This window comes from Heterodontus francisci, chromosome 1 (genome assembly GCF_036365525.1).
Source record: "Heterodontus francisci isolate sHetFra1 chromosome 1, sHetFra1.hap1, whole genome shotgun sequence".
Taxonomy (NCBI): Eukaryota; Metazoa; Chordata; class Chondrichthyes; order Heterodontiformes; family Heterodontidae; genus Heterodontus; species Heterodontus francisci.
Window position 1 is genome coordinate 284,277,595 of NC_090371.1, and position 22,999 is coordinate 284,300,593.

General features: G+C 41.4%; 1 protein-coding gene across 1 annotated transcript in view; it reads right to left on the reverse strand.

The window, feature by feature from the left end:
* pkd2 (polycystic kidney disease 2) overlaps nt 1–22,999 on the reverse strand; it is a 51,726-nt gene that overhangs the window by 20,804 nt on the left and 7,923 nt on the right. Inside the window, exons 2-8 of the mRNA XM_068046983.1 lie at nt 16,111–16,224; nt 8,128–8,261; nt 6,587–6,837; nt 5,356–5,580; nt 2,337–2,565; nt 1,604–1,774; nt 602–783 (exon numbers count right to left, since the gene is read on the reverse strand). Of these exons, the coding sequence (XP_067903084.1) occupies nt 602–783; nt 1,604–1,774; nt 2,337–2,565; nt 5,356–5,580; nt 6,587–6,837; nt 8,128–8,261; nt 16,111–16,224 (1,306 nt within the window). The remainder of the gene's footprint in view (nt 1–601; nt 784–1,603; nt 1,775–2,336; nt 2,566–5,355; nt 5,581–6,586; nt 6,838–8,127; nt 8,262–16,110; nt 16,225–22,999) is intronic.

Sequence of the window (22,999 nt, forward strand, 5' to 3'; positions counted from 1 at the left end):
CACCTATTGCAGTGCCAGCTATACCCAACTGCCTTTCAAATGATTCAGGGGCATCAGACAAGAGTCCCATCTTTCATTTCCTGCCTCTTACAGCAGAGATTTATAGACAGAAACAAATAAGCAGGTCCAGGTGAGAATGGAGGAATACTTGACGAACCCAAGAAATAATAGTGAAATAAAATGCCATCATGCACCCCTCTTTCATGTCTGGGGTACTCGGTACTCAATGAGTCAAAGTGTACAGCATTAAAAAAATCTGAGGAGAGCTACAGACCAACATAAAATGAGAAATAAACAAAACAGTAAGGAAACAGAAGCAATGCATGATAGCGGTGAAAGTGCCCATGCACTAACGCCGAGCGAGTGATAAATGAGATTAACCCTGTATGCACATATGAATAAAAATGTCTGTAAACCATTTGATTGTTACTACATTGCATTTCTAGATGTGCCAAGATACAAGAAAAAAAAGCATAATGTGGGCAAAAAAAAACCAAATAATGATTTTACAGCACTCAAACTGAGTGAGACTCAACCCCCATCCATTGCTCCACCACTTCCCCCGCCCCCCCCCCCCCCCCCCCACAAAAATGCTACTTACATGCAGGTGTGGAAAGTGCTGAAGTCATCAACCTGAGTACCAAAGACAAGGTAAGCCAGCTGAGCATAAGCCAAGAAAATAATAAAAAACATGATGGCAAAACCTATGATGTCTTTGGCACAGCGAGACATGGTAGAAGACAACTGGGTCATGGTCTTATTGAAGCTAATAAATTTGAAGATCTGTGAAAATAAAAGTTTAAATCCATTTAACTTTCTAATTTAACTAAAGTGTATTTCAACTCTTAAATGGCACCTCCCCATTATTAACTGCTGGCCCTGGCAGATCATTTCAAAGGAACAGGATACCATTCAGCCCCTCGAGCCTCTTGCGCCAATTAGATACTAGCTGATCTTTTTCTTAACTCCATTTCCCCGCCTAGTTTCCACATCCTCCAACCCAACAAAATTCTATCAATCTGAGTTTTGAAAGTTTCAATCGATCCGCAGCTTCAACAGTTTTTTGGGAGAGTTTTCCAGATTTTCACTATCCTTTGTGAAGAGCTTCCTGACATCACTCCTAAGTCTAATTTTAAGGTCGAGTCTCCTTGTTCTGGACTGACCCACCAGAGGAAATACGGTCGATAGAGAGAAATTATCAAATCATTTAAATCAACTTAAGCACCTCAATTCGATTACCCCTTACTTGTCTATACAGTATTCCTGCTCCACTGAACAAACCTTTCAATAGCCATGACTCCTGCGCTAATGAGTGTAGCCATGTACTGGACAAGCAGCCTACTGACATGGATGGGAGGAAAGGTCTTTTGAAGCATTGCGAGTAGTCTCTATAATGTGTGGGCCAGAGTTTGTAGCTGCACTGTGTGAAATAAATTGTGTTTTACTGTCTTATTCCCACCCTTCACCCTATTCACCCAAATGGCCACTCTACGCATGTAAACTTTAAGCCTTACTGTAGCAGATCTAAAAAAACTGGAACCAGGCAAAGTCAGGAGTTTAAAGGCTTGAAAAATGAACTTAATCTGGAAGTTACATAGTTTACCTTAATCCATACAAAAAACACAACTACTGCAGCCATATTGTTGAACTGAATCTGCCAATATGCCAGAGGCTCGAGGTTGGGGTATGAATTCTGGTTCTCAAGTAACTCTCCGAGTAACTCATTGACTATTGATGTGCGATAGATATTGATGCAAATTGCTATCAAAGACAGCTGGAAAACAAAAAGTGAAATGATTACTACTTACATTGAATCAAAGTTTTACAACTTGGGTTAAGTAGTGCATTAATTGGGGTTAGGAGGAGGGGGCACAGCAGCCCAGAACCGGAGCTTGCAGTAATGTTCATTAACTAGCCAACCGACCAGCAACACAAGTCAAGACATAAGTCTACAGTATCACTAGTTGGGTATTCCGAAGTCAGAGGAAGAGTGAATGGCTTTAAGCTAAAAAACATTGTGCCAGCATGGAGACAAGATGCACAAGACTGCCAAATACCCTTCTCCCATCAGCCTGCCTGATTTGAAACTTGGTCCCAGAGATGAAGGCCTGGAAAACTGACACCGTCCAAAATTTCCTTCATTATAACACTGACTACACTTCAAAAGAAGTTCACCTGCTAAAAAGTGCTTTGGAAGGTCCTGAGGTCATAAAACGCGTTATAGTAATGCAAGATTTTTTAAAAATTTTATGTAAAAGACATGTATTGCCAAGTTCTTCTTAGAATGCTAACATTAGTCTGTATTTTTGGAGGTTTCAGCAGATAATGTTACTTACCACAATGATCACAACATCCAAACAGTTCCAGACACTCTTGAAGTAATATAGCCTGTGAATATGGATTTCCAGAATCTCCTCAACTATGTAGTAAAATATGAAAATACAGAAGGCAATTTCACAGGCTGCCAGGAAATAGTCAAATGAGGATACGTAACGAATAAGTTTCACTGTCTGAAATTGCCAAGATGAAAAAGCACCTCCTGTTGCTGGGAATTCAACCACCAACCTGTGCAATTGGAACACAAATACAGCTTTTGAAAACACTAATCATTAGCAATGACTAACATGAGTTGATTCCTGATTGAACAGAGAATACATTAAAAAATGTATAATACATACAAGTGATTGGAAAGGGACAAGATACATCATGATACACACAGTTTGCATCTTGAAGGATAAAGAATTACAAATTACAAATTGAAAAAACATATTGCCACTTCAAATGGTCATTTGTGATTAGGTTCATTGTTCAAATAAAAACCAATGAATTTGCCTTGAATATCATTTATTTAGTTCATTTTACTTTAACAGACACATGCCCGATGGAACTGTTGTGGTGGGGTGGGAGGGTGTCACAATATTCAATGTACTTCCAGCAAGAGATCAAAGCAACTTCCAGAGAAACAGCATCAACAGCCATTTCTCCGAGGGGTTCGGCTGAAATTAGAAAATCAGGAGAACTGCAGGAATTCCAGGTCATGTTGTTTTGTAAGGGCCACAGCCTTATTCATTCATCCTCAATAATTTGATGGAGGCAGACAGTCCCAGTCCTTCCATGTATGGAACACCTAAGAAACATGAACCACAGCTTTGTCAACATCCTCAGTCACCACCAAGATTCCAGCCTGTACCGCATCTACTTCAGGTGCTTCACATACATTCACTTCTTTGGGTTTCTTCAAGTCACTTTTCTTTACTGACGTTCCACGTTCCTTAGATCTGGATTCACCTACAATACCTTTCACAAAGACATCAGATCTATTGCTTTCTGATTTCTCATACTTGAAAACAGTAAAAGACCTACATTGTCCTCAGTACTTACGCGAGGTCCCATGTTATTTCTAACTGTCCCACAATTAGACTAATTTTAGTTTTTTTTTTAAAAAAGAAAAGAAAAGTGGCAGATTTCATTATAGTTTTGAACCGGGTCTGGTTTTAAAAAGAATCCAACTTCTGACTTGTGCCCTCCCCTACCATCAGAAACTTAAGAATAATGTACATTCCTCTTCACTCAAAATTGGTTAATTACAATTCAAATTGTGCAAAATATGGCTTCCTGTTTAGATTACAATTGTTCAATTTCTAATAGTGGATAATTCCATTGTTTTTCAAGCAAAATAAAAAAAAACTCAACTAACAGGACTATAGTGTTATCACGAGAGATAACTTACACTCCACAGTTCCCTGCTGATGGCTAATTTAAAGCATTAGCCTACTTACAGAGCATGATACAGGGGTACAATCACACAGGCTCCACATGCTGCCACCCACCTCCTTCTGGAAGGTGCTTTCATAAAGCAGGTCTGGAGAGAGATGCAGTAATTTTTGTCGAGGTTCATCCAGTGCAGCTCTGTAATGCAGGACTCAGTGCTATACAGGTTGTACCCAGGTAAGCACACCAAGATAAACATCAAGTGAGGCTGCAGGACCATCAAATAGGTGAAAGTCACCTTTTGGTCTGCCTGAAACCTGCTGGTCTTCCAGTGTAAAGAGATATCAACGACAGAGTGGTGCAGACTGGCATGTTCCAACGTCCAGCACTACATGCTGAAGGATGCAGCTGCCACAAAAGGCTCAATGGGAAAGGTTGCCATCTAAGGCCCTCCTGCCTTAGTATACTGAGGGACTGATAATTGTGTAAAACCCTTGGCCTACATGCAGCAGAGAATGTTTGACATGAAATGCAAATGTACATTAGAAATATAACCTGTAATGTCTCTCGATGCAGAAATCAACACGCGCATGGGAAAGGCATCCGCTGCTATGTCCAGACTGGCCAAGAGGGCGTGGGAAAATGATGCATTAACACGGAACACAAAAGTCCGAGTGTTTCAAGTCTGTGCCCTCAGTACCTTGCTCTATGGCAGCAAGGCCTGGACAACGTATGCCAGCCAAGAGAGACGTCTCAATTCATTCCATCTTCGCTGCCTCCGGAGAATCCTTGGCATCAGATGGCAGGACCGTATCTCCAACGCAGAAGTCCTCGAGGCGGCCAACATCCCCAGCTTATACACCCTACTGAGCCAGCGGCATTTGAGATGGCTTGGCCATGTGAGCCCCATGGAAGATGGCAGGATCCGCAAGGAAGCATTGTACAGTGAGCTTGTCACTGGTATCAGACCCACCAGCCGTCGATGTCTCCGCTTTAAAGACGTCTGCAAACCCGACATGAAGTCCTGTGACATTGATCACAAGTCGTGGGAGTCAGTTGCCAGTGATCGCCAGAGCTGGCAGACAGTCGTAAAGGCGGGGCTAAAGAGTGGCGAGTCAAAGAGACTTAGCAGTTGGCAGGAAAAAAGACAGAAGTGCAAGGAGAGAGTCAACTGTGTAACAGCCCTGACAACTAATTTTATCTGCAGTGCTTATGGAAGAGTCCGTCACTCTAGAATTGGCCTTTATAGCCACTCTAGGCGCTGCTCCACAAACCACTGACCACCTCTAGGCGCTTACCCATTGTCTCTCGATACAAGGAGGCCAAAGAAGAAGAATGGCAAGTGTAGTGTGGAACCTCGCACCACATAGGAACTGATCTGCATTGCACTGTAATGTCAAATTTGAAGTGTTATGTAATTTTTTTTGTTGTTGCAAATTTTCTGAAAATATATTTTTTGAAAAAAAAAGCACAGGTACAATCACATCTTCCTATCCTTAAGCTACTGCAGTCTGTTACCTACAAGGAAAGCCAGTGAAATTTTATAAGTACATTCCTTTTCTTGAAAAAAAAAGCTAGTGAGTTTCTACCAAGTTTCCAGCACATCTGACAAACAAAAAATGCATTTACAATTGCTGGCCTTACCTGATCACGCAAAACAAGTTAATGTTAGCGTTGTAGACAGAGAAATCAATAAATACAACCCTGGTGCCTCGATCAAGCCAGAGATTCTCCTTCAGCACTTTTAACTTTGTTGCTGTCTCATCTCTATTTCTCGCCAGGTCTAAGTAATATCCAGCTCCACTGTAAGTAGAGACTAAGCCCCAGTAGCATGTCTCCTTCAAATCTTTCTCGCTTGTATAAATCCAGCTGTTTTTTTATCCAAAAAAAGTAAAATAATTATCCCAAAATATTTTCCTGATCACTGTTTAAGATGCAAAATTCTAGCATAGAGTTCCACAGAATTTGTTCAAGCAGCCATTCTTTGTAAGCAATGGCAGGCTATTTGACTATGGAAGATGATGTCAAGCCTAATGCTACATTCAGCTAATTGTCGCATACAAACTCTTTCCTACAATCACCGGATACCAGTCAAGAGCAGCAGTACTGGATATTTTTGGTGCCCTCCCCGCTTTTAGCATTGTCACTAAAACAACTTGTGAATCAACTAACTCAGTACAGGCCAGCAATCAAGTCTGGAAATCTGGCTCTGTATGGCTTAGATCCACACTTTGCAGTATGATTTTCAAAGGAGTTGAGAAGAATTTGAAAAAGGATTCAGTGAATTATCTTAAATAATCAACTGGAATTGAGCAACAAGTGGAACCAGGTGAAAGGTTCCATTCTACTGCTGCCTATGTGCCAGTACAGCTCAGGTTTAGATCCAAACAGAGGAAGTTTAAACCAGAAGTGATCCCATGCTCCCAGCAGAAACTACACTCAGAGAGGTGGGTCAGTTCTCTGACCCACACATCTTGAGTACGGATTACAGGATTCTCCTGTATTTCCTTCTCAAAGCTGTGTAGGGTCAGAAGCAAGATTTTAAAGTCAGTGTCAGCCCACTTTGCTATAAATGCACTCAAAGTACAAAACTAAATTCACAGCCTTAGCCCAAAAATTCACAAGCAGGTTAATGCTGATGAGGAAAAACAGTCACAGTGGCAGTATCACCACTAGTGCACTGGCCGAATGTTCCATTGAGGAAAAAAAAACAAAAATCAGATCCAAACTATCTCGTATCTACTGCCCAGCGCAAATTGCCATTATCATTTTATTAATATATCTTCCATTGTGCTGTACGTTATTTCATAGAGTGATCAATTATAAATAATTTTCACAGAACTATAGCAGGAATCAAAAGTAAAATGATACGTACGCTGTTTTGTTCATAGGGCCAAATGATGCTGTATCTTCATTTGCAACTGAATATACATCATAGCATTCCTTGATTTCATCTTTTAGGTCTTCAAGTATTTTACAAGAATCATTCTTCACTTTTAGCTGCCTGATGCGAGGCACGCCCAAAAGCAGATTTTCATAGTAGATGAAACTTTTATTCTCAGCCTGTGTTTCATTATTGTACCACAAGTCCCAATAAAGCCCATCTAGTAAAGGGCCTTCTGTGAACTAGAAGGGAAGAAAATTAACAGGTGCACATTGGGTTATCCCCAAATGCCCATAAAATCCAGTAACATCTAAACAACATTCTGTAAGCGTGTACACGTGATTTTTCAAAAAAAGAAAGAACAACCTTGTAATTTCGACTTGACTAAGCTATCCCCCCACAAATTTTTACAAGAAGGTTATTTATGCATTCTATCCAATTGCATTGGGTGATGATCACTGGGTGTGTTCTTCTCCATCTCCCTTTTTAATGAGGCAATAAACCCAGAAACAGATGCGAGAGCATACTCATCAGCCACAGACCCATTTAGCTTATCAAGCTTATGTCTTCCACAGACCATGTATGATCTGCTCTGCCTTGAACTGCATCTAAGGCATTTATTTATAATATTTTAAAAATCTTAACATTCTTGTGCACTCCTAAAGCCTGACTTCCTAATGTCATATCTGTCAAACATTTGTGCCAACTTTTTCCATTATAAATGCTCATGTTGTCCACATTTGTAACAGAAACTTGCCACAAGTCAAGAATACCCTCGCACCAGTGGTTGCAATGTAGTGCCCCAGTTTCACATCTCCCAGCTCCTTAGCCTGTACTGAACAGAAACTATTCTCCAAATAGCCATGGGTTGCTAGTTAAAAACTCTACAAGCCTCACCCCATACATCCCCAACCCTGCTCTAACCCCACTTCCATCAAGGGGAAAGAAACCTCGCCTAGTCATTTACAATTGCACTTTAAAAGGTGTCAACTGCCTAGCCTTCTTGCAATAAATGAAAATTGATATATCCAATTTGCAGTAACTTTAAAAAGGCCATTCAATAAATTACAAAATATACACAAGTATGTATGAGGATATGAATTACTGAAACTACTTTTAACAACCCCTTGCAATACGACACTTCACTCATATATCTTCCAGATATCTGAACAATTTGCAGTTTTCCCCGACAGCATTTTTAAAAACTACAGAGTAGCAATGTTACATTTTAGGGGAAGCTAGATAAGAATGAGAGAGAAAGGAATAGGATATCCTGACAGGATTAGTTGAAGAGGTATGGGATGAGGCTTGTGTGGAGCATCAACACTGACAAAACTAGTTGGGTCAAATGGCCTGTTTCTGCTGTAAAGTATGTAATTCTATGTAAAACTAAATAATCACCTGGAGTACTAGACTGTTCATCACCTGGAGTACAAGACTGTTCCTCTGATATAAATATTTATATAGCACACTGCCCTTTTGTGGTTGCATTTTCACTCATTATTTTTAAAGCATTTGACCTGCAACTGTACCTTCCAGAAATCATCCATGTTGGAAACACTCCTGAAGTTGGTTTTCTCATTTTCAGAAAAAGGAGTATCCAGGAACAGACTGGCCATTACTTTGGTGTAGTAGTACATATTGGAGCTCACCATCCCAAAAGTCACTGCAACAAAATTTTTTTAAAATGTGGTGACTGGAAACTTTACTGTTTTACTACTTATTCTTTAACTTTTAAACTAGATATACATTTTAAACCAGCTCCTGAGATCCTCATGACTCAGCTGCACATGAAAGCAATGATGCACAAGTTCAAGTGGCAGGGTCTGTTGAACTGCAGCAGTTTAGAGGCTCATAGGAATGCAGGAGCAGGAGTAGGCCATTCAGCCCATCAAACAAGGCTTCCCTTTCATAAATCCATGTTGGCTCTGGCCAATCATATTATTTTCTAAGCGTTTAGTTATCTCATCCTTTATAATAGATTCTAACATTTTCCCTACTACTGATGCCAAACGAACAGGTCTGTAGCTCCCAGTTTTCTCTCTCCCTCTGTTCTTAAATAGTGGGTTACATTTGCTACTTACCAGAATCTATAGAATTTTGAAAGATAACCACCAATGCATCCACCATCTCTACCGTCACCTCCTTCAACACTCTGAAATGTAGCTCATCTGATCCAGGGGATTTACCAACGTTCAATTCAGTTAATTTTTCTAGTACTACCTCTTTATTAATACTACTTTCTTTCAGTTCCTCATTTTCACGAGTTCCTTGGTTCCCTAGTATTTCTGGGAGATTTCATCATCAGAATGCAAGTAATATTCGTGAGTGTAAGCCATACAACCCCTCAAGCCTGCTCCGCCATTCAGCATCATGGCTGATCGCATTGATACAGCTCAAGGTTGGAGCTACATTGAGGTCTTGGCCTATATAGTGACACCATAAGTCACTCAGTAATTTTCCCCATCAACCACTTGTTGAGCAAATGAAAGAAATGGGAACACTATATAAATTAAAGGCACTCAATTGATATTCTGTTGGATAGAGATGTAACCATTTAATCTAAAACCAGTTTTAACTCCTTTACTGTTGATTTAATTTCCTCAATATATTGATTTTGAGGCTTCCATACCATGTCTCTTTGTCCCACTTTCAACAAGACCAGACTGCAATCTTGTGTCTGTGTGACGTAGTGCTGTAATTTTGTACAGCCACTATCATCAAACTTGCAGCACCAGACTCCAGTGTCACTTCAACCAATTATCCCATGACAAGACACCAAGCACCGCTGACAGCAGATTCTTCCAGCGTGCTGTTGAGTCTTGCAGCTCGTTTCTACTTTGTACACCTCCATTTCTACCACAATGTTTGGGTATCAAGGAACATGAGGCCACAGGATGCAGGTTGGGGCAAAAGATGCACAATATGATTTATTGTTAGGAGGGTTAATTAGTCATCCTTTATAGATGGCTGAATCCATGACCCTGATCTGACCACAAGCTTGAAAAATAATTTGCTTCTCTTTGTATTCACATTATTGAGTCACATGTAGAGAGCTCATTTTCCCTTCAACTTTTTCCACTAATTTTCTCCTCCTTTCTTCCTGAAAGCACAAGTCCCTTCTGGCATGTTTTAAATACCAGCTACCCTTAGCATTTTGCACTATTTGTTCTGTGTGTGTGAAATTAAATAAACAGTAAGTGTTAGTAAACTGTTCAACCCACAGAGGCATCTCAGCCAAGCCAGATTTGTTCATTGAACATCCACAAATTTGCATTTCCATTCATGATAAGGAGTTAGAACTATGACTAAATTCACCCTCCCTAACACAACTTGAGGACTTGCAGCTTGAATAGCTATGGGGAAAACACACCCTCACCGCCCCACTATGTTTGGGTGTAATTTGTTGAACCACTAACTTTTTTTTTTATTATTCTTTCATGGGATGTGGGCATCACTGCCAAGGCCAGCATTTGTTGCCCATTATTGCCCTCGAGAAGCAGTAGTGAGCTGCCTTCTTGAACCGCTGCAGTCCTTGTGGTACATGTACACCCACAATGCTGTTAGGAAGGGAGTTCCAAGATTTTGACCCAGCAAAAGTGATGAAACGGCGATATAGTTCCAAGTCAGGATGGTAAGTGGATCGGAAGGGAACTTGCATGTGGTGGTGTTCCCATGCATCTGCTGCCCTTGTCCTTCTAGGTGGTAGAGGTCACAGGTTTGGAAGGTGCTGTTGAAGGAGGCTTGGCGAGTTGCTGCTGTGCATTTTGTAAATAGTACACACTGCTGTCACTGTGCGCCAATGGTGGAGGGAGTGAACGCTTAAGGTGCCAATTAAGCTGGTTCTTTGGTCCTGGATGGTGTCGAACTTCTTGAGTGTTTTGGAACAGCGCTCATCCAGGAAAGTGGGGAGTATTCCATCACACTCTTAACTTGTGCCTTGTAGATGGGGTACAGGCTTGAGGGAATCAGGTGAGTTAATCGCTGCAGAATACCTAGCCTCTGACCTGCTGTTATAGCCATACAATTATGTATGTGGTCAAGTTAAGTTTCTAGTCAACGGTAACCCCCAGGATATTGATGGTAGGGGATTCAGTGATGGAAATCCCATTCAATGTCAAGTGAAGATGGTTAGACTCTCTATTGTTGGAGATGGTCATGGCTTGGCACTTATGTGGCACGAATGTTTCTTGCCAATTATCAACATAAGCCTGAATGTTGACAAGGTCTGGCTACATGTGGGCACGGACTGCATCATCATCTGAAGAGTTACGAATAAGACCGAACACTGTGCAATCACCAGCGAACATCTTCACTTCTGACCTTATGATGGAGCAGCTGAAGATGGTCGGGCCTAGGTCACTGCCCTGAGAAACTCCAGCAGCGATATTTGTTTTTTTTTTCAGGAAAAAGCAGAACACTGTGTGCATAAACAATGAATTGTACTTAAAAGATCAACACAAATCTGCAAGGAGTTGATGGGGTGAATGGGGTGAACAGCCATCACTTTACTTAGCAAGTATTCAAAACAGATCCAAAAACATCTCTTGCACGATTTCTGCTTGTCAGTTTTTAATAGTAAAAATAACTTTGGAAAGATAATTATACAAGCAGACTATGTTTTCTTGATAACCAACTGATCATCACTCAACAAATTCACATTACAATTGCTAATTCTCATACATGAGCATCAGCCTGACTGTCAACAGCAGAGAAAGTGGGCTGCCAGATTTCACCAGAATAGGTTCGAGCAAAACATTAATCCAAAGCTAAATAAAATCACCCCAAAATTGTACACTACACTCATAGAATGGCTTCTCACTTGAGAGTGCAGCCTGGAGAATCAAGCAGCTAAGTCATTGCACCCAGCTTGTAGCACTCCTAAATTCCTGGCCGCTGATTTTCAATGGTCAGTGAATCGGTAGCACTGTGGATCAGGTTTGCTGCAGTCCGTGGTCAACTTTCCAATCTGTGCTTGTTTATGTAGACTCTGCCACAGGACTGAAGAATCACACCTTCAGCACTTGGAAATTAGATATTATAAGTGTTCTGTAAGGGGAACCCTCCCGGTCCACAGTCGTTGCATCATGCTATCACCAGTTTTGGTCACAGTTGTTAACTTTCATACTGTAAATTCCTGACCAAAATGTCAATTTTCATTTTGCTATTTTAATTTTCATAATTCTGCTCTGTGGATAAACCAATCAACTCACTCAATGTTTTTCAAGAGATTTTCACCCAGCATTTATTCCCACAGTAACAAATTTAAAATTCCAAAACAAAGTTTGAAATAAAATATCTAACTTTTTTGCATTTTTTAAAAATAGAATTGAATTTATCAATTCAATCGTCTTTTAGTACCTCCATTTAAGTTTTTACTTCGAGCCCGTTTCAAAAGCTTAGATGACAACTGACTGTTTTTACCCTGACAGAGCTTTCAGTCATATTTGGTTATTCTAAGAGCATGTGCAGTTTGCAGCATGCAATCTGTGTATCAATGGGAATTACAAGCATCCTGTGAGCATTTAAGAATTTCTTGGCTCTTTCCAAACGAAAGGAACTTGGGACTGAATTCCAAAATATTATTTCAGGCAAGGGATTACAATTAGTGGTAAATATTATTTTCTATTCTAAACTGTTCAGACAGACAGGAGTCACCTTGGATTCTTTTTTGGTAGGAAGAAAAATAGATTGGTTATTCCGAATTAGTTTTCATTTTTAGTCATTCACCTCTATTTTGCTTTCATGTCGAGTTATAAATCTCTCCTGATCTCTTCCAGGCTTGAGGAAATTTTATAAATAAACTAGGAAAACTGCACAAGCAATGAACTTGTGTGTTTTACCATTACTTTGTCATTTATATAGACTGTAAGCAGCTTGCCATACTGAGAATGACCTGTTTATTCCTACTCTCTGCTTTGTCTGTTACCAATTCGCAATCCATTGCAGTATATTATCCCCAATCCCATGTGCTCTAATTTTGTTTACTAACCTCCTGTGTGGGACCTTATCAAAAGCCTTCTGAAAATCCAAATACATCACATCCACTGATTCTCCTTTATCTATGCTACAAGTAACTTCCTCAAAAAACTCCCAACAGGTATGTCAAACATGATTTCCCTTTCATAAATCCATGTTGGCTCTGCCCAATCATATCATTACTTTCTACGTGTCCAGTTATCTCATCATTTATAACAGATTCTAACATTTCCCTACTACTGACATCAAACTAACAGGTCTGTAGTTCCCCATTTTGTCTCTCCCTCCTTTCTTAAATAGTGGAGTCACATTTGCTACTTTCCAATCTGCAGTTTGCCTTTATGTTTCTAGCTATCTTATATTTATAATCTTTTTCCTTTATCAGTTTCTTGGTCCTCCATTGTTGAGCTCTAAATTGCTCCCAATCCTCTGGCCTACTACTTTTTCTGGCGACGTTATAAGCCACTTTCTTTGACCTAATGCAATCCTTAACTTCTTATGTCAGCCATGATTGATTCACCTTTCCTGTTGGGATTTTGTCTTAGAGGAAAGTATATTTGTTGCAAACCGTGTAATACTTCTTTAAATACTAGCCATTGCCTGTCTACCGTCAAGTCTTTTAATGTACTTTCCCAATCCATCATAGCCAAAACTTGCCCCTCGTACCTTCATAGTTTCCTTTGTTCAGATTTAGGACCCTAGTTTCAGAATAAACTATATCACTTTCAAATAATGTAGAATTCTATCAGATTGTAGTCTAGTCTGCCTTCCAATTTTGCTTGCTACTCCTCTACTTCCGGTTACCAGTTTTGCTTCCCTCCAATCCGGCTTCTCTTAGGTTCCCAAACCCCTGACAATTTAGTTTAAACCCTCCTCAATAGCGCTAGCAAATCTCCCTGCGAGATGTTAGTCCCGGTCCTGTTGAGGTGCAACCCGTCCATCTTGTACAGGTCCCACCTACTCCAGAACAGATTCCAATGCCTCAGAAATCTGATGCCCTCCCTCCTACAATTATCCAGCCACGTGTTAAATCGCTTAATCCTCCTATTCCTATGCTCACTAGCACGTGGCACTGGGAGTAATCCTGAGATTATTGCTTTTGAGGACCTACTTTTTAATTTCTTTCCTAACTCTTTAAACTCTGCTTTCAGGACCTCATCCCTCTTGTTACCTATGTCGTTAATACCAATATGGACCATGGCCTCTGGCTGTTCACCCTCCCCAAGAAGAACATCCTGCAGCCGCTCTGTGACATCCTTGACCCTGGCACTGGGAAGGCAACAGATCATCCTGGTGTCACGCCTGCGGCCGCAGAAACACCTGTCTGTTCCTCTAACTAACAAATTCCCCATCACTACTGCCCTTCCACTCCTCTCCCTCCTCCCCTGTGCAGCTGAGCCATTAGTGGTACCACAGACTTGGCTCTTACTGCATTCCTGAGTTAGCAGAACTAGTCTTTTTACTGTCATGCTAGGCCCCCACCTTCCAAGAATGAGACACATCAATGTTGTCATGAACATTGATTTTCAACTGTTGTTGGAGCGAGGAAATGACTTGTTAAACTGATCAGCTGTGGCTGGAAAACATTTACATACTAACAGACATCGAAGGTGAGGAAGCACATTCCAGGGCCTGCTGAGGAGGATACAATCCACAAGGGCCAGAACTGGTTAGACCAGCTGGTCACATGACTAACTGGCTATTCTAACATTTTCTTTTGAACTTGCCACAGAGTGTTTTAACTCAAAGACTGTTAGCTCCTGGACTGAGATCTCTCCTGTCTGCTCCTATCTCTTTCTCAAAAGCCTCTGAATCCACATGAACCCCAAAAGAGAAAAGTCTCCTACAGCAAACAAGGTTTAAGAAGAATACTGGGCTCCAACGAAAAGCAAGAAGCAAGAACTACTTACAATCAAGGACTCTACAGTGAGCTCAAAGAACCGTAACAAAAACTCTTCAGATATTGCCTCAAACCTATCACTTTATTTTTCTTCTGCTCTTTTCTGTCTCTATTTGCATGCGTGTATCGTGTATGCATGCTAGTGTGGGCGCGTGGTGTATCCATCAGCGTCAACCGAATTAGAGTTTAAGTTTCATAAATTGCAACTTTTCTTCTTTAAACCTAAGAAAGCCTGTTTGTGCTGGTTTCTTTGCCTTACAATTGGAAAGCAGTGAACAAGGATTCACCAAGGGGGAGCTAAAAAACACCATGTGTTTAAAACTAAACCCTGTTACGGGAAGACCAGGTGAAGGTCGAAAGAGAACCGAGACCTCTTTCCCACCTGGTCGAAACATTACAAATGTCACATTTACTATCTATCTTCAACAGCTCAAATGCATTTTGCAAAAGGAGGCTCAAGAATCACAATAACCATGAATCGTAGCATATTTTAAAATGACTCCTTGATATTGTTGCTACTTCATTCTCGCAAACTTACTAGTAATGCCAATTCTCACCAAACTCAGCCAAACATAAGTAGGAGCACAACAAATTTCATCTGACAATAGGTCCCATTTTTGGGGAACTGGCAGTAATCGAGCAAAACATAATAACCCAGATTTGAGAGAACCAAGTGGATGGTTATCAAAGTTAAGGATGCATTCTCCAGTTATGTAATCTTTGTAACAACAGTTAACGTATCTGACTCTTGAACTCAGGTTATTGGTGCGGTGTGTTTTGGTCACTTGTGTGAGGGGCCGCCTATCAGTCTTTTATCTAATTATGATAAAGGCTATCTTTGAAGTAGTAATCATCCCACCTATTGCACTCTCACACCTGTTGTGTATTTAGCATATTTTCTATTTGTTCGCACACATACCATTCCCGCTTCTCCCTCCTGTGCCTAAATTTCTGGGAATGGCAGAGAATGGGGAAAATGCCAGGACCAAGAAAAGAATTGACCATTCATGCTGAGCTGCCCCTGGTTCTCAACTAGCTGTGAATTTATAGCAGCACAGAAAGATCACACTGCAGCTCTCACAGGTAGGTCTTTATGAGCTGGATCATGTGTCAACACTGTTCCTTTTCCAGTTTTGCATGGAAAAAGATGTGGCATTTAGACACAAATGCAACTGCCTTATTAAATAGAAGAATTGAGAAAATATCTGAACTTGCAATAGCTCATGGGTACAACAGATGCAAAGCAGATTCAGTAAATGTGAAATATTGCAGAAGCAGCAACTTCAATCTGGCCATTCCCTGCCTACTGAATTCACATCACCTTTTACAAATGTTGGCCACAGAATTGGAAAGATTGCAATTTGTATATTGATGAAATATCACCATGACAACATTCAGCAGGGCATTAAAGCAGGAGCATTTTCTGCCAGGAGCATTTCCCCCATCCCGGCTGATACAATACACTGGGCATTTTCTGCTTTGTGACACATCTGACATGATTTATACTGTGCCATTTACTGATTATACTTGCATTTTAATGCAAATTGTGCAGAAAAGCATCCATTCCAAATCGAATTTTATGCTATAAAATCGTTATTTATTTTCACCCAGTTAAGAAACTAGTGATCACACTTACGGATACCCAGAACCACCACGAAAATGATGTATGTCACCAACTCTCGCAGCATGTTCTTCAGGTATCTTTCTCTGCTGATAGCTCGATCCACAGTAAGTCGCGTCCCCCATAAAGCTTAAGAAAGAGTAAAATATAGAAATAACTTGGACTTTTGAAATATCAAGGCTAAAAAATATTCAACACCATACAGAATTTCAAACAGCAGAAAAATTATGTTAGTATGGATTTTTAAACAGACTCATTAAAAATCAAAATATTTATAGACTACATAGACCTTTGCAGCACAAATATACTGAAACAGATCAAATTCCATGAATTTAAAACAGATAGTTCCAGAGCTTTACCACTGATCAGCTTTTATCACTGCAATTTTCACACCAAACCAATCAATGGCCAAACACATCTTCCCTTCCCTGTCAGCATTCTGAAGGGATCGTTCCCTCTGCGACACCCTGGTCCACTTCTCCATCACCCCGACACCTCGTCCCCTTCCCACGGCACCTCTCCATGCAATCGCAGGAGGTGTAATACCTGCCCTTTTACCTCCTCTGTCCTCACCATCCAAGGCCCCAAACACTCCTTCCAAGTGAAACAGCGATTTACTTGTACTTCCTTCAATTTAGTATACTGTAGTCACTGATCACAATGCGGTCACCTCTACAATGAGGAGACCAAACGTAGATTGGGTGATCGCTTTGCAGAACACCTCCACTCATTCCAAAAGAACATAAGAAATAGCAGGAGTAGGCCATTCAGCCCCTCAAGCCTGCCCCGCCATTCAATAAGATTATGGCTGATCTGTCACAGGCCTCAACTCCTCTTTCGGGCCTGCTCCGCATAACCCTCAACTCCCCAAGATTTCAAAAATCTATCTACCTCCTCCTTAAATACATTTAGTGACCTAGCCTCCACAACTCTGAGGTAGAGAATTCCAGAGATTCACCACCCTCTGAGAGAAGACATTCCTTTGCATCTCAGTTTTAAATGTGTGCCCCCTTATTCTGTAACTATGCCCCCTAGTTCGAGATTCCCCCACCAGTGGAAACATCTTCTCAACATCTACCCTGTCAAGCCCCCTTAAAATCTTATGTTTCACAACCCTGCTCTTATGCCCACATTTCTGTCCTCAGCCTGCTGCAGTGTTCCAGTGAACATCAACGCAAGCTCAAGGATCAGCACCTGATCTTTCGTTTAGGTTCTATACAGCCTTGCGGACTTAATAGCATTGAGTTCAATCATTTCAGAGCATGATTGGCCTTTTTCTTTAATTTTTTTATTGTTTTATTTTATTTTTTAACCATGTGCCTGTTTTTCATGTTTGTGCTTTTGGACAGAGCTGCTCATTACTCTGCCAGTCCAAGCATTAACACTCTCTTTGTCTTTGTCCCATGACATCTTTGTTATTTAATCTCTCCTGCCCACTACTCAATCACACACCTTCCCTTTAGTTCTCTTTCCCACCAACCCCCTCCCCCACTTCCACTTCACTTGCTTAACACCAAATTCTCTTCTAACCTTTGCCATTTCTGACGAAAGGTCACAGACCTGAAACGCTAACTCTGCTTCTCTCTCCACAGATCTGCCTGACCTGTTGAGTATTTCCAACACTTTCTGTTTTTATTGCATATATCAACTTGTTAGATTGGCAGAAAAGGCCTCAGAATGAAAACTCACCATTTCTGCAAGACTACAACAGTCATATTTAGCCAAATTAACCTATGTCAAAAGCATGCGCACACACACATTTATAGATGTACGTGCAGGCAAGTTGTCCATAAGATGTTCCAGAGAATGAACTGAACTTTTTTGAAGTAACATAAGCCCTGTATAATGCCACAATTTGTATTACCAAAGCAAGTAATATGGCAGTATTAGGATTCCTGCAGCATTACAACACTATGGCACAGTAATTCACTGCTTGATGTTTAAAACTATTCCCTTTGGAGCTCTGATACTCCTATTAAATTACATACATGATGTGCAATACGCGAAGTTTCTAACCTTGATTTGCATCACCTTGTGTGCTTGGAGGAGGGGGCAGAGTGGAAAGGGATGAAGGGGAGCAGATTGCAGGATACTTGAAATAGAGGCCACATATTTCCATACAATAAAACAATAGGGGGGGGGGAGAAATAAAACTGAAAGATAAAGAGCCTTGGTTCACTCCTGTACATCCAACCAACTGGCCTGAGCATCGCAATTATAGTGTGGTTTTAATAGCCTTTTTTATTATTTAAATGAGTTCAACATTACTGACCAAAAAATACTTTAAAGGGACTTTTTGGGAAGAGTTTCTCATTTTATTTAGGGGAAGATGAAGATCCAATATAATCAGCTGGTACAAAGTGCACAGTTACATACCAGCGTCAGGCAGCTGGGACTTAGAATTCATGGGCGGCACAGTGGCGCAGTGGTTAGCACTGCAGCCTCACAGCTCCAGGGACCCGGGTTCGATTCTGGGTACTGCCTGTGTGGAGTTTGCAAGTTCTCCCTGTGTCTGCGTGGGTTTTCTCCGGGTGCTCCGGTTTCCTCCCACAAGCCAAAAGACTTGCAGGTTGGTAGGTAAATTGGCCATTATAAATTGTCATTAGTATAGATAGGTGGTAGGGAAATATAGGGACAGGTGGGGATGTTTGGTAGGAATATGGGATTAGTGTAGGATTAGTATAATTGGGTGGTTGATGGTCGGCACAGACTCGGTGGGCCGAAGGGCCTGTTTCAATGCTGTATCTCTAATCTAATCATGATATTGCTTTGCTGCTAAGCACAAGTTTACGTTAGCAGATCTCAATCACAGCAACTGTACTAAACTCTTTCCCGTGGAACTAAGTGCATTTACACTACATGTTGGTGATTTAACCATTTAACTATGTTTGTTGAAAATTTTAGTTCATTAGAAACTATTAATCTAAATAAATTAGCAATCGCAAAATCCAATAGTCCGCTATACTTGTCTCAATATTTACCTTCCATATAAATCTTTCTTTCTTTTGGGCCTCCTTATCTCGAGAGACAATGGATACGCGCCTGGAGGTGGTCAGTGGTTTGTGAAGCAGCGCCTGGAGTGGCTATAAAGGCCAATTCTGGAGTGACAGGCTCTTCCACAGGTGCTGCAGAGAAATTTGTTTGTTGGGGCTGTTGCACAGTTGGCTCTCCCCTTGCGCCTCTGTCTTTTTTCCTGCCAACTACTAAGTCTCTTCGACTCGCCACAATTTAGCCCTGTCTTTATGGCTGCCCGCCAGCTCTGGCGAATGCTGGCAACTGACTCCCACGACTTGTGATCAATGTCACACGATTTCATGTCGCGTTTGCAGACGTCTTTATAACGGAGACATGGACGGCCGGTGGGTCTGATACCAGTGGCGAGCTCGCTGTACAATGTGTCTTTGGGGATCCTGCCATCTTCCATGCGGCTCACATGGCCAAGCCATCTCAAGCGCCGCTGACTCAGTAGTGTGTATAAGCTGGGGATGTTGGCCGCTTCAAGGACTTCTGTGTTGGAGATATAGTCCTGCCACCTGATGCCAAGTATTCTCCGAAGGCAGCGAAGATGGAATGAATTGAGACGTCGCTCTTGGCTGGCATACGTTGTCCAGGCCTCGCTGCCGTAGAGCAAGGTACTGAGGACACAGGCCTGATACACTCGGACTTTTGTGTTCCGTGTCAGTGCGCCATTTTCCCACACTCTCTTGGCCAGTCTGAACATAGCAGTGGAAGCCTTACCCATGCGCTTGTTGATTTCTGCATCTAGAGACAGGTTACTGGTGATAGTTGAGCCTAGGTAGGTGAACTCTTGAACCACTTCCAGAGCGTGGTCGCCAATATTGATGGATGGAGCATTTCTGACATCCTGCCCCACGATGTTCGTTTTCTTGAGGCTGATGGTTAGGCCAAATTCATTGCAGGCAGACGCAAACCTGTCGATGAGACTCTGCAGGCATTCTTCATATAAATCCATATAAATGCCAGTCAGGCAAGTAGATGATTGTCTCAGCCTTAGACTTGGCCTTTTGTACACATCTCTGCTTTTTCCCATATTTCATGGCCCTCACTTTTCATTTTATTGATTTCTTTTGCATTGCATTGTAGGTTTAGAACATCTCTCAGCATCTGAAGCCTTTCTGTAGAAGTTAAGCCAAAACCAGCATCCAATTCTGATTTTTTATTTATTTAGAGATACAGCACTGAAACAGGCCCTTCAGCTCACCGAGTCTGTGCCGACCATCAACCACCCATTTATACTAATCCTACAATAATCCCATATTCCTACCACATCCCCACCTTCCCTCAATTCCCCTAGCACCTACCTATACTAGGGGCAATTTATAATGGCCAATTTACCTTTCAACCTGCAAGTCTTTGGCTGTGGGAGGAAACCAGAGCACCTGGAGGAAACCCTAGCGGTCACAGGGAGAACTTGCAAACTCCGCACAGGCAGTACCCAGAATTGAACCCGGGTTGCTGGAACTGTGAGGCTGCGGTGCTAACCACTGCGCCACCCCACATAGAAAATACATTGTAAAAGCTTGAAATTCATAATGAATGGAAAGGTTAAACTACTCTCACTGTAAATGCCAGAAATCAGCTGAAATTACTTCTGCACTCATATATGAAATGCTCACCTGTAAAGGTCATATGTTGAGCGGGAAGTTTAAATCCTAATACATTGATTTTTGTGCCAGAAAATCTTGTAACAAGTGCAGTTTTTCTAGTATTTCTGCAGGAGAGATCATTCTTGAAAAGTAAATTCTTACACTGCTGAATCAGAATGCCATATTACATCATAACTTATCATATATGGACAAACTGATGTCAGATCAGTATATCTGTGCATCTGGTTACAAAAGTATTACTCCAATATTCAGCATTTATCTACACAAATATTATAACAGTGCCCCATGGATTCACAAAACTATGTGGGATTAAAGTCAGTCAGAAAAGTAGAAGAATGCAGGCAGCTTAGGTCAGCTATAATTATCTCATCAAGCAAGGTTCAATCCAAAACAAGGTTCTGGTTCAAAGATGTGGAAGGGTGGGGAAGCACTCTTACACAAAAGAGATGCAGTCTGCTAAAATCTAAAAGAAAGAATTGAGGAATTTTCACAAATAGGAATGTACTGATTTTGAAACAAGTTACTGTCGATTACAGTTTCATTTTGAATTCAAAATGTTGAATTATTTTAGGATCAACTAGTTTTAATTCCAATCAAGCATTTCAACAAAACTATCACTTTAGGAGGCACATCAATGACTCAATTGTTAATTGTCAATGTCTGAAAACAGGAAGGTCCCAAGTTCAGCTCCTGATGTAACAGAGTTAGCTAGGGTAGTGAAAGAGGTGCTATAATCAGACATTGTGGCCCTGGGTTGGGGAAGGTGCCTGTGGGTCCGCATGCCTGAACAGGGTATCAGCAGTACAGCCTACTGACACTACTTAGGTTCACATGAAAAATTGAAACTTGAACAAACAGAAGTATCTGTATTAACTTCAATGCAAAGAAAAATCCGCTGGAGTTTGTAACAAGCAATCAATATCAGCCATTTATAACTGTTAGTGATGGTGTAAATTACCTCCATTAGCCTTACAGAATCTTGGTACAAATTCAGGCTCTTCTGTTTATTGAATACAGTCAGTGGTTCTGTGTAACAGGAGGTTGACTTCCCTCAACTCAACTTCCTAATGAACATGGGGCCACAGCATAAAAAAAACTAACTTGGCAACCTTAGGTCACACCAATAACTGGATATGGAATGAAGAATCGCCACAATGACCTAATGTACATTCCTCTAATGTTATGGTTGAGACACACTGTTGGGAAGAGTAAAAAGAGATTTATTCTGCAATGCTAGCACCAGAAGCTCAAAATGAGAATGCGCTCCATTTCCCAGTATCCACTCTGGTCTGCATTAGGTTATGTCTAATTCCTTCTGTGGTCTAACACCAGTTAAAAAGCACAGAAAGCCCATGCTGTAAATTAGTCCAACTAATACATCAAACTGACTCCCACGACTTGTGATCAATGTCACAGGACTTCATATCTCGTTAAAGGCAGGGCTAAAGAGTGGCAAGTCAAAGAGACTTAGCTGTTGGCAGGAAAAAAGTCAGAAGCGCAAGGGGAGAGCCAACTGTGTAACAGCCCAGACAACCAATTTTATCTGCAGCACCTGTGGAAGAGTCTGTCACTCTAGAATTGGCCTTTATAGCCACTCCAGGTGCAGCTTCACAAACCACTGACCACCTCCAGGCGCTTACCCATTGTCTCTTGAGACAAGGAGGCCAAAGATAGATAGAATACATCAAAATAATTGGCACGAATAAAGATTTCCTTAAAAGAAAGACTCTTATTAAAAGATGTCCAGTGATGTGTGAAAGCCAAAAGATTACCAAGTAATCACAGTGGCAAGCACCACAGCCTCACAGCTCCAGCGACCCGGGTTCAATTCTGGGTACTGCCTGAGCGGAGTTTGCAAGTTCTCCCTGTGACCGCGTGGGTTTTCGCCGGGTGCTCCGGTTTCCTCCCACAGCCAAAGACTTGCAGGTTGATAGCTAAATTGGCCATTGTAAATTGCCCCTAGTATAGGTGGGTGGTAGGGAATCTAGGGACAGGTGGGGATGTGGTAGGAATATGGGATTAGTGTGGGATTAGTATAAATGGGTGGTTGATGGTCGGCACAGACTCGGTGAGCCGAAGGGCCTGTTTCAGTGCTGTATCTCTAAATAAATAAATAAAAAATCCCTGCTATAATAGGCTTGTCCTCCAGGACTTGCACGCAGGGCTGTTGGAATCATTTTACAGGCATTACAGTAAAGCATCAATCACACACCATTCCATTCCAGAATTTTATGAGGGGGGGGGAGGGGGGGGGAGGGGTGGGGGAGGGGTGGGGG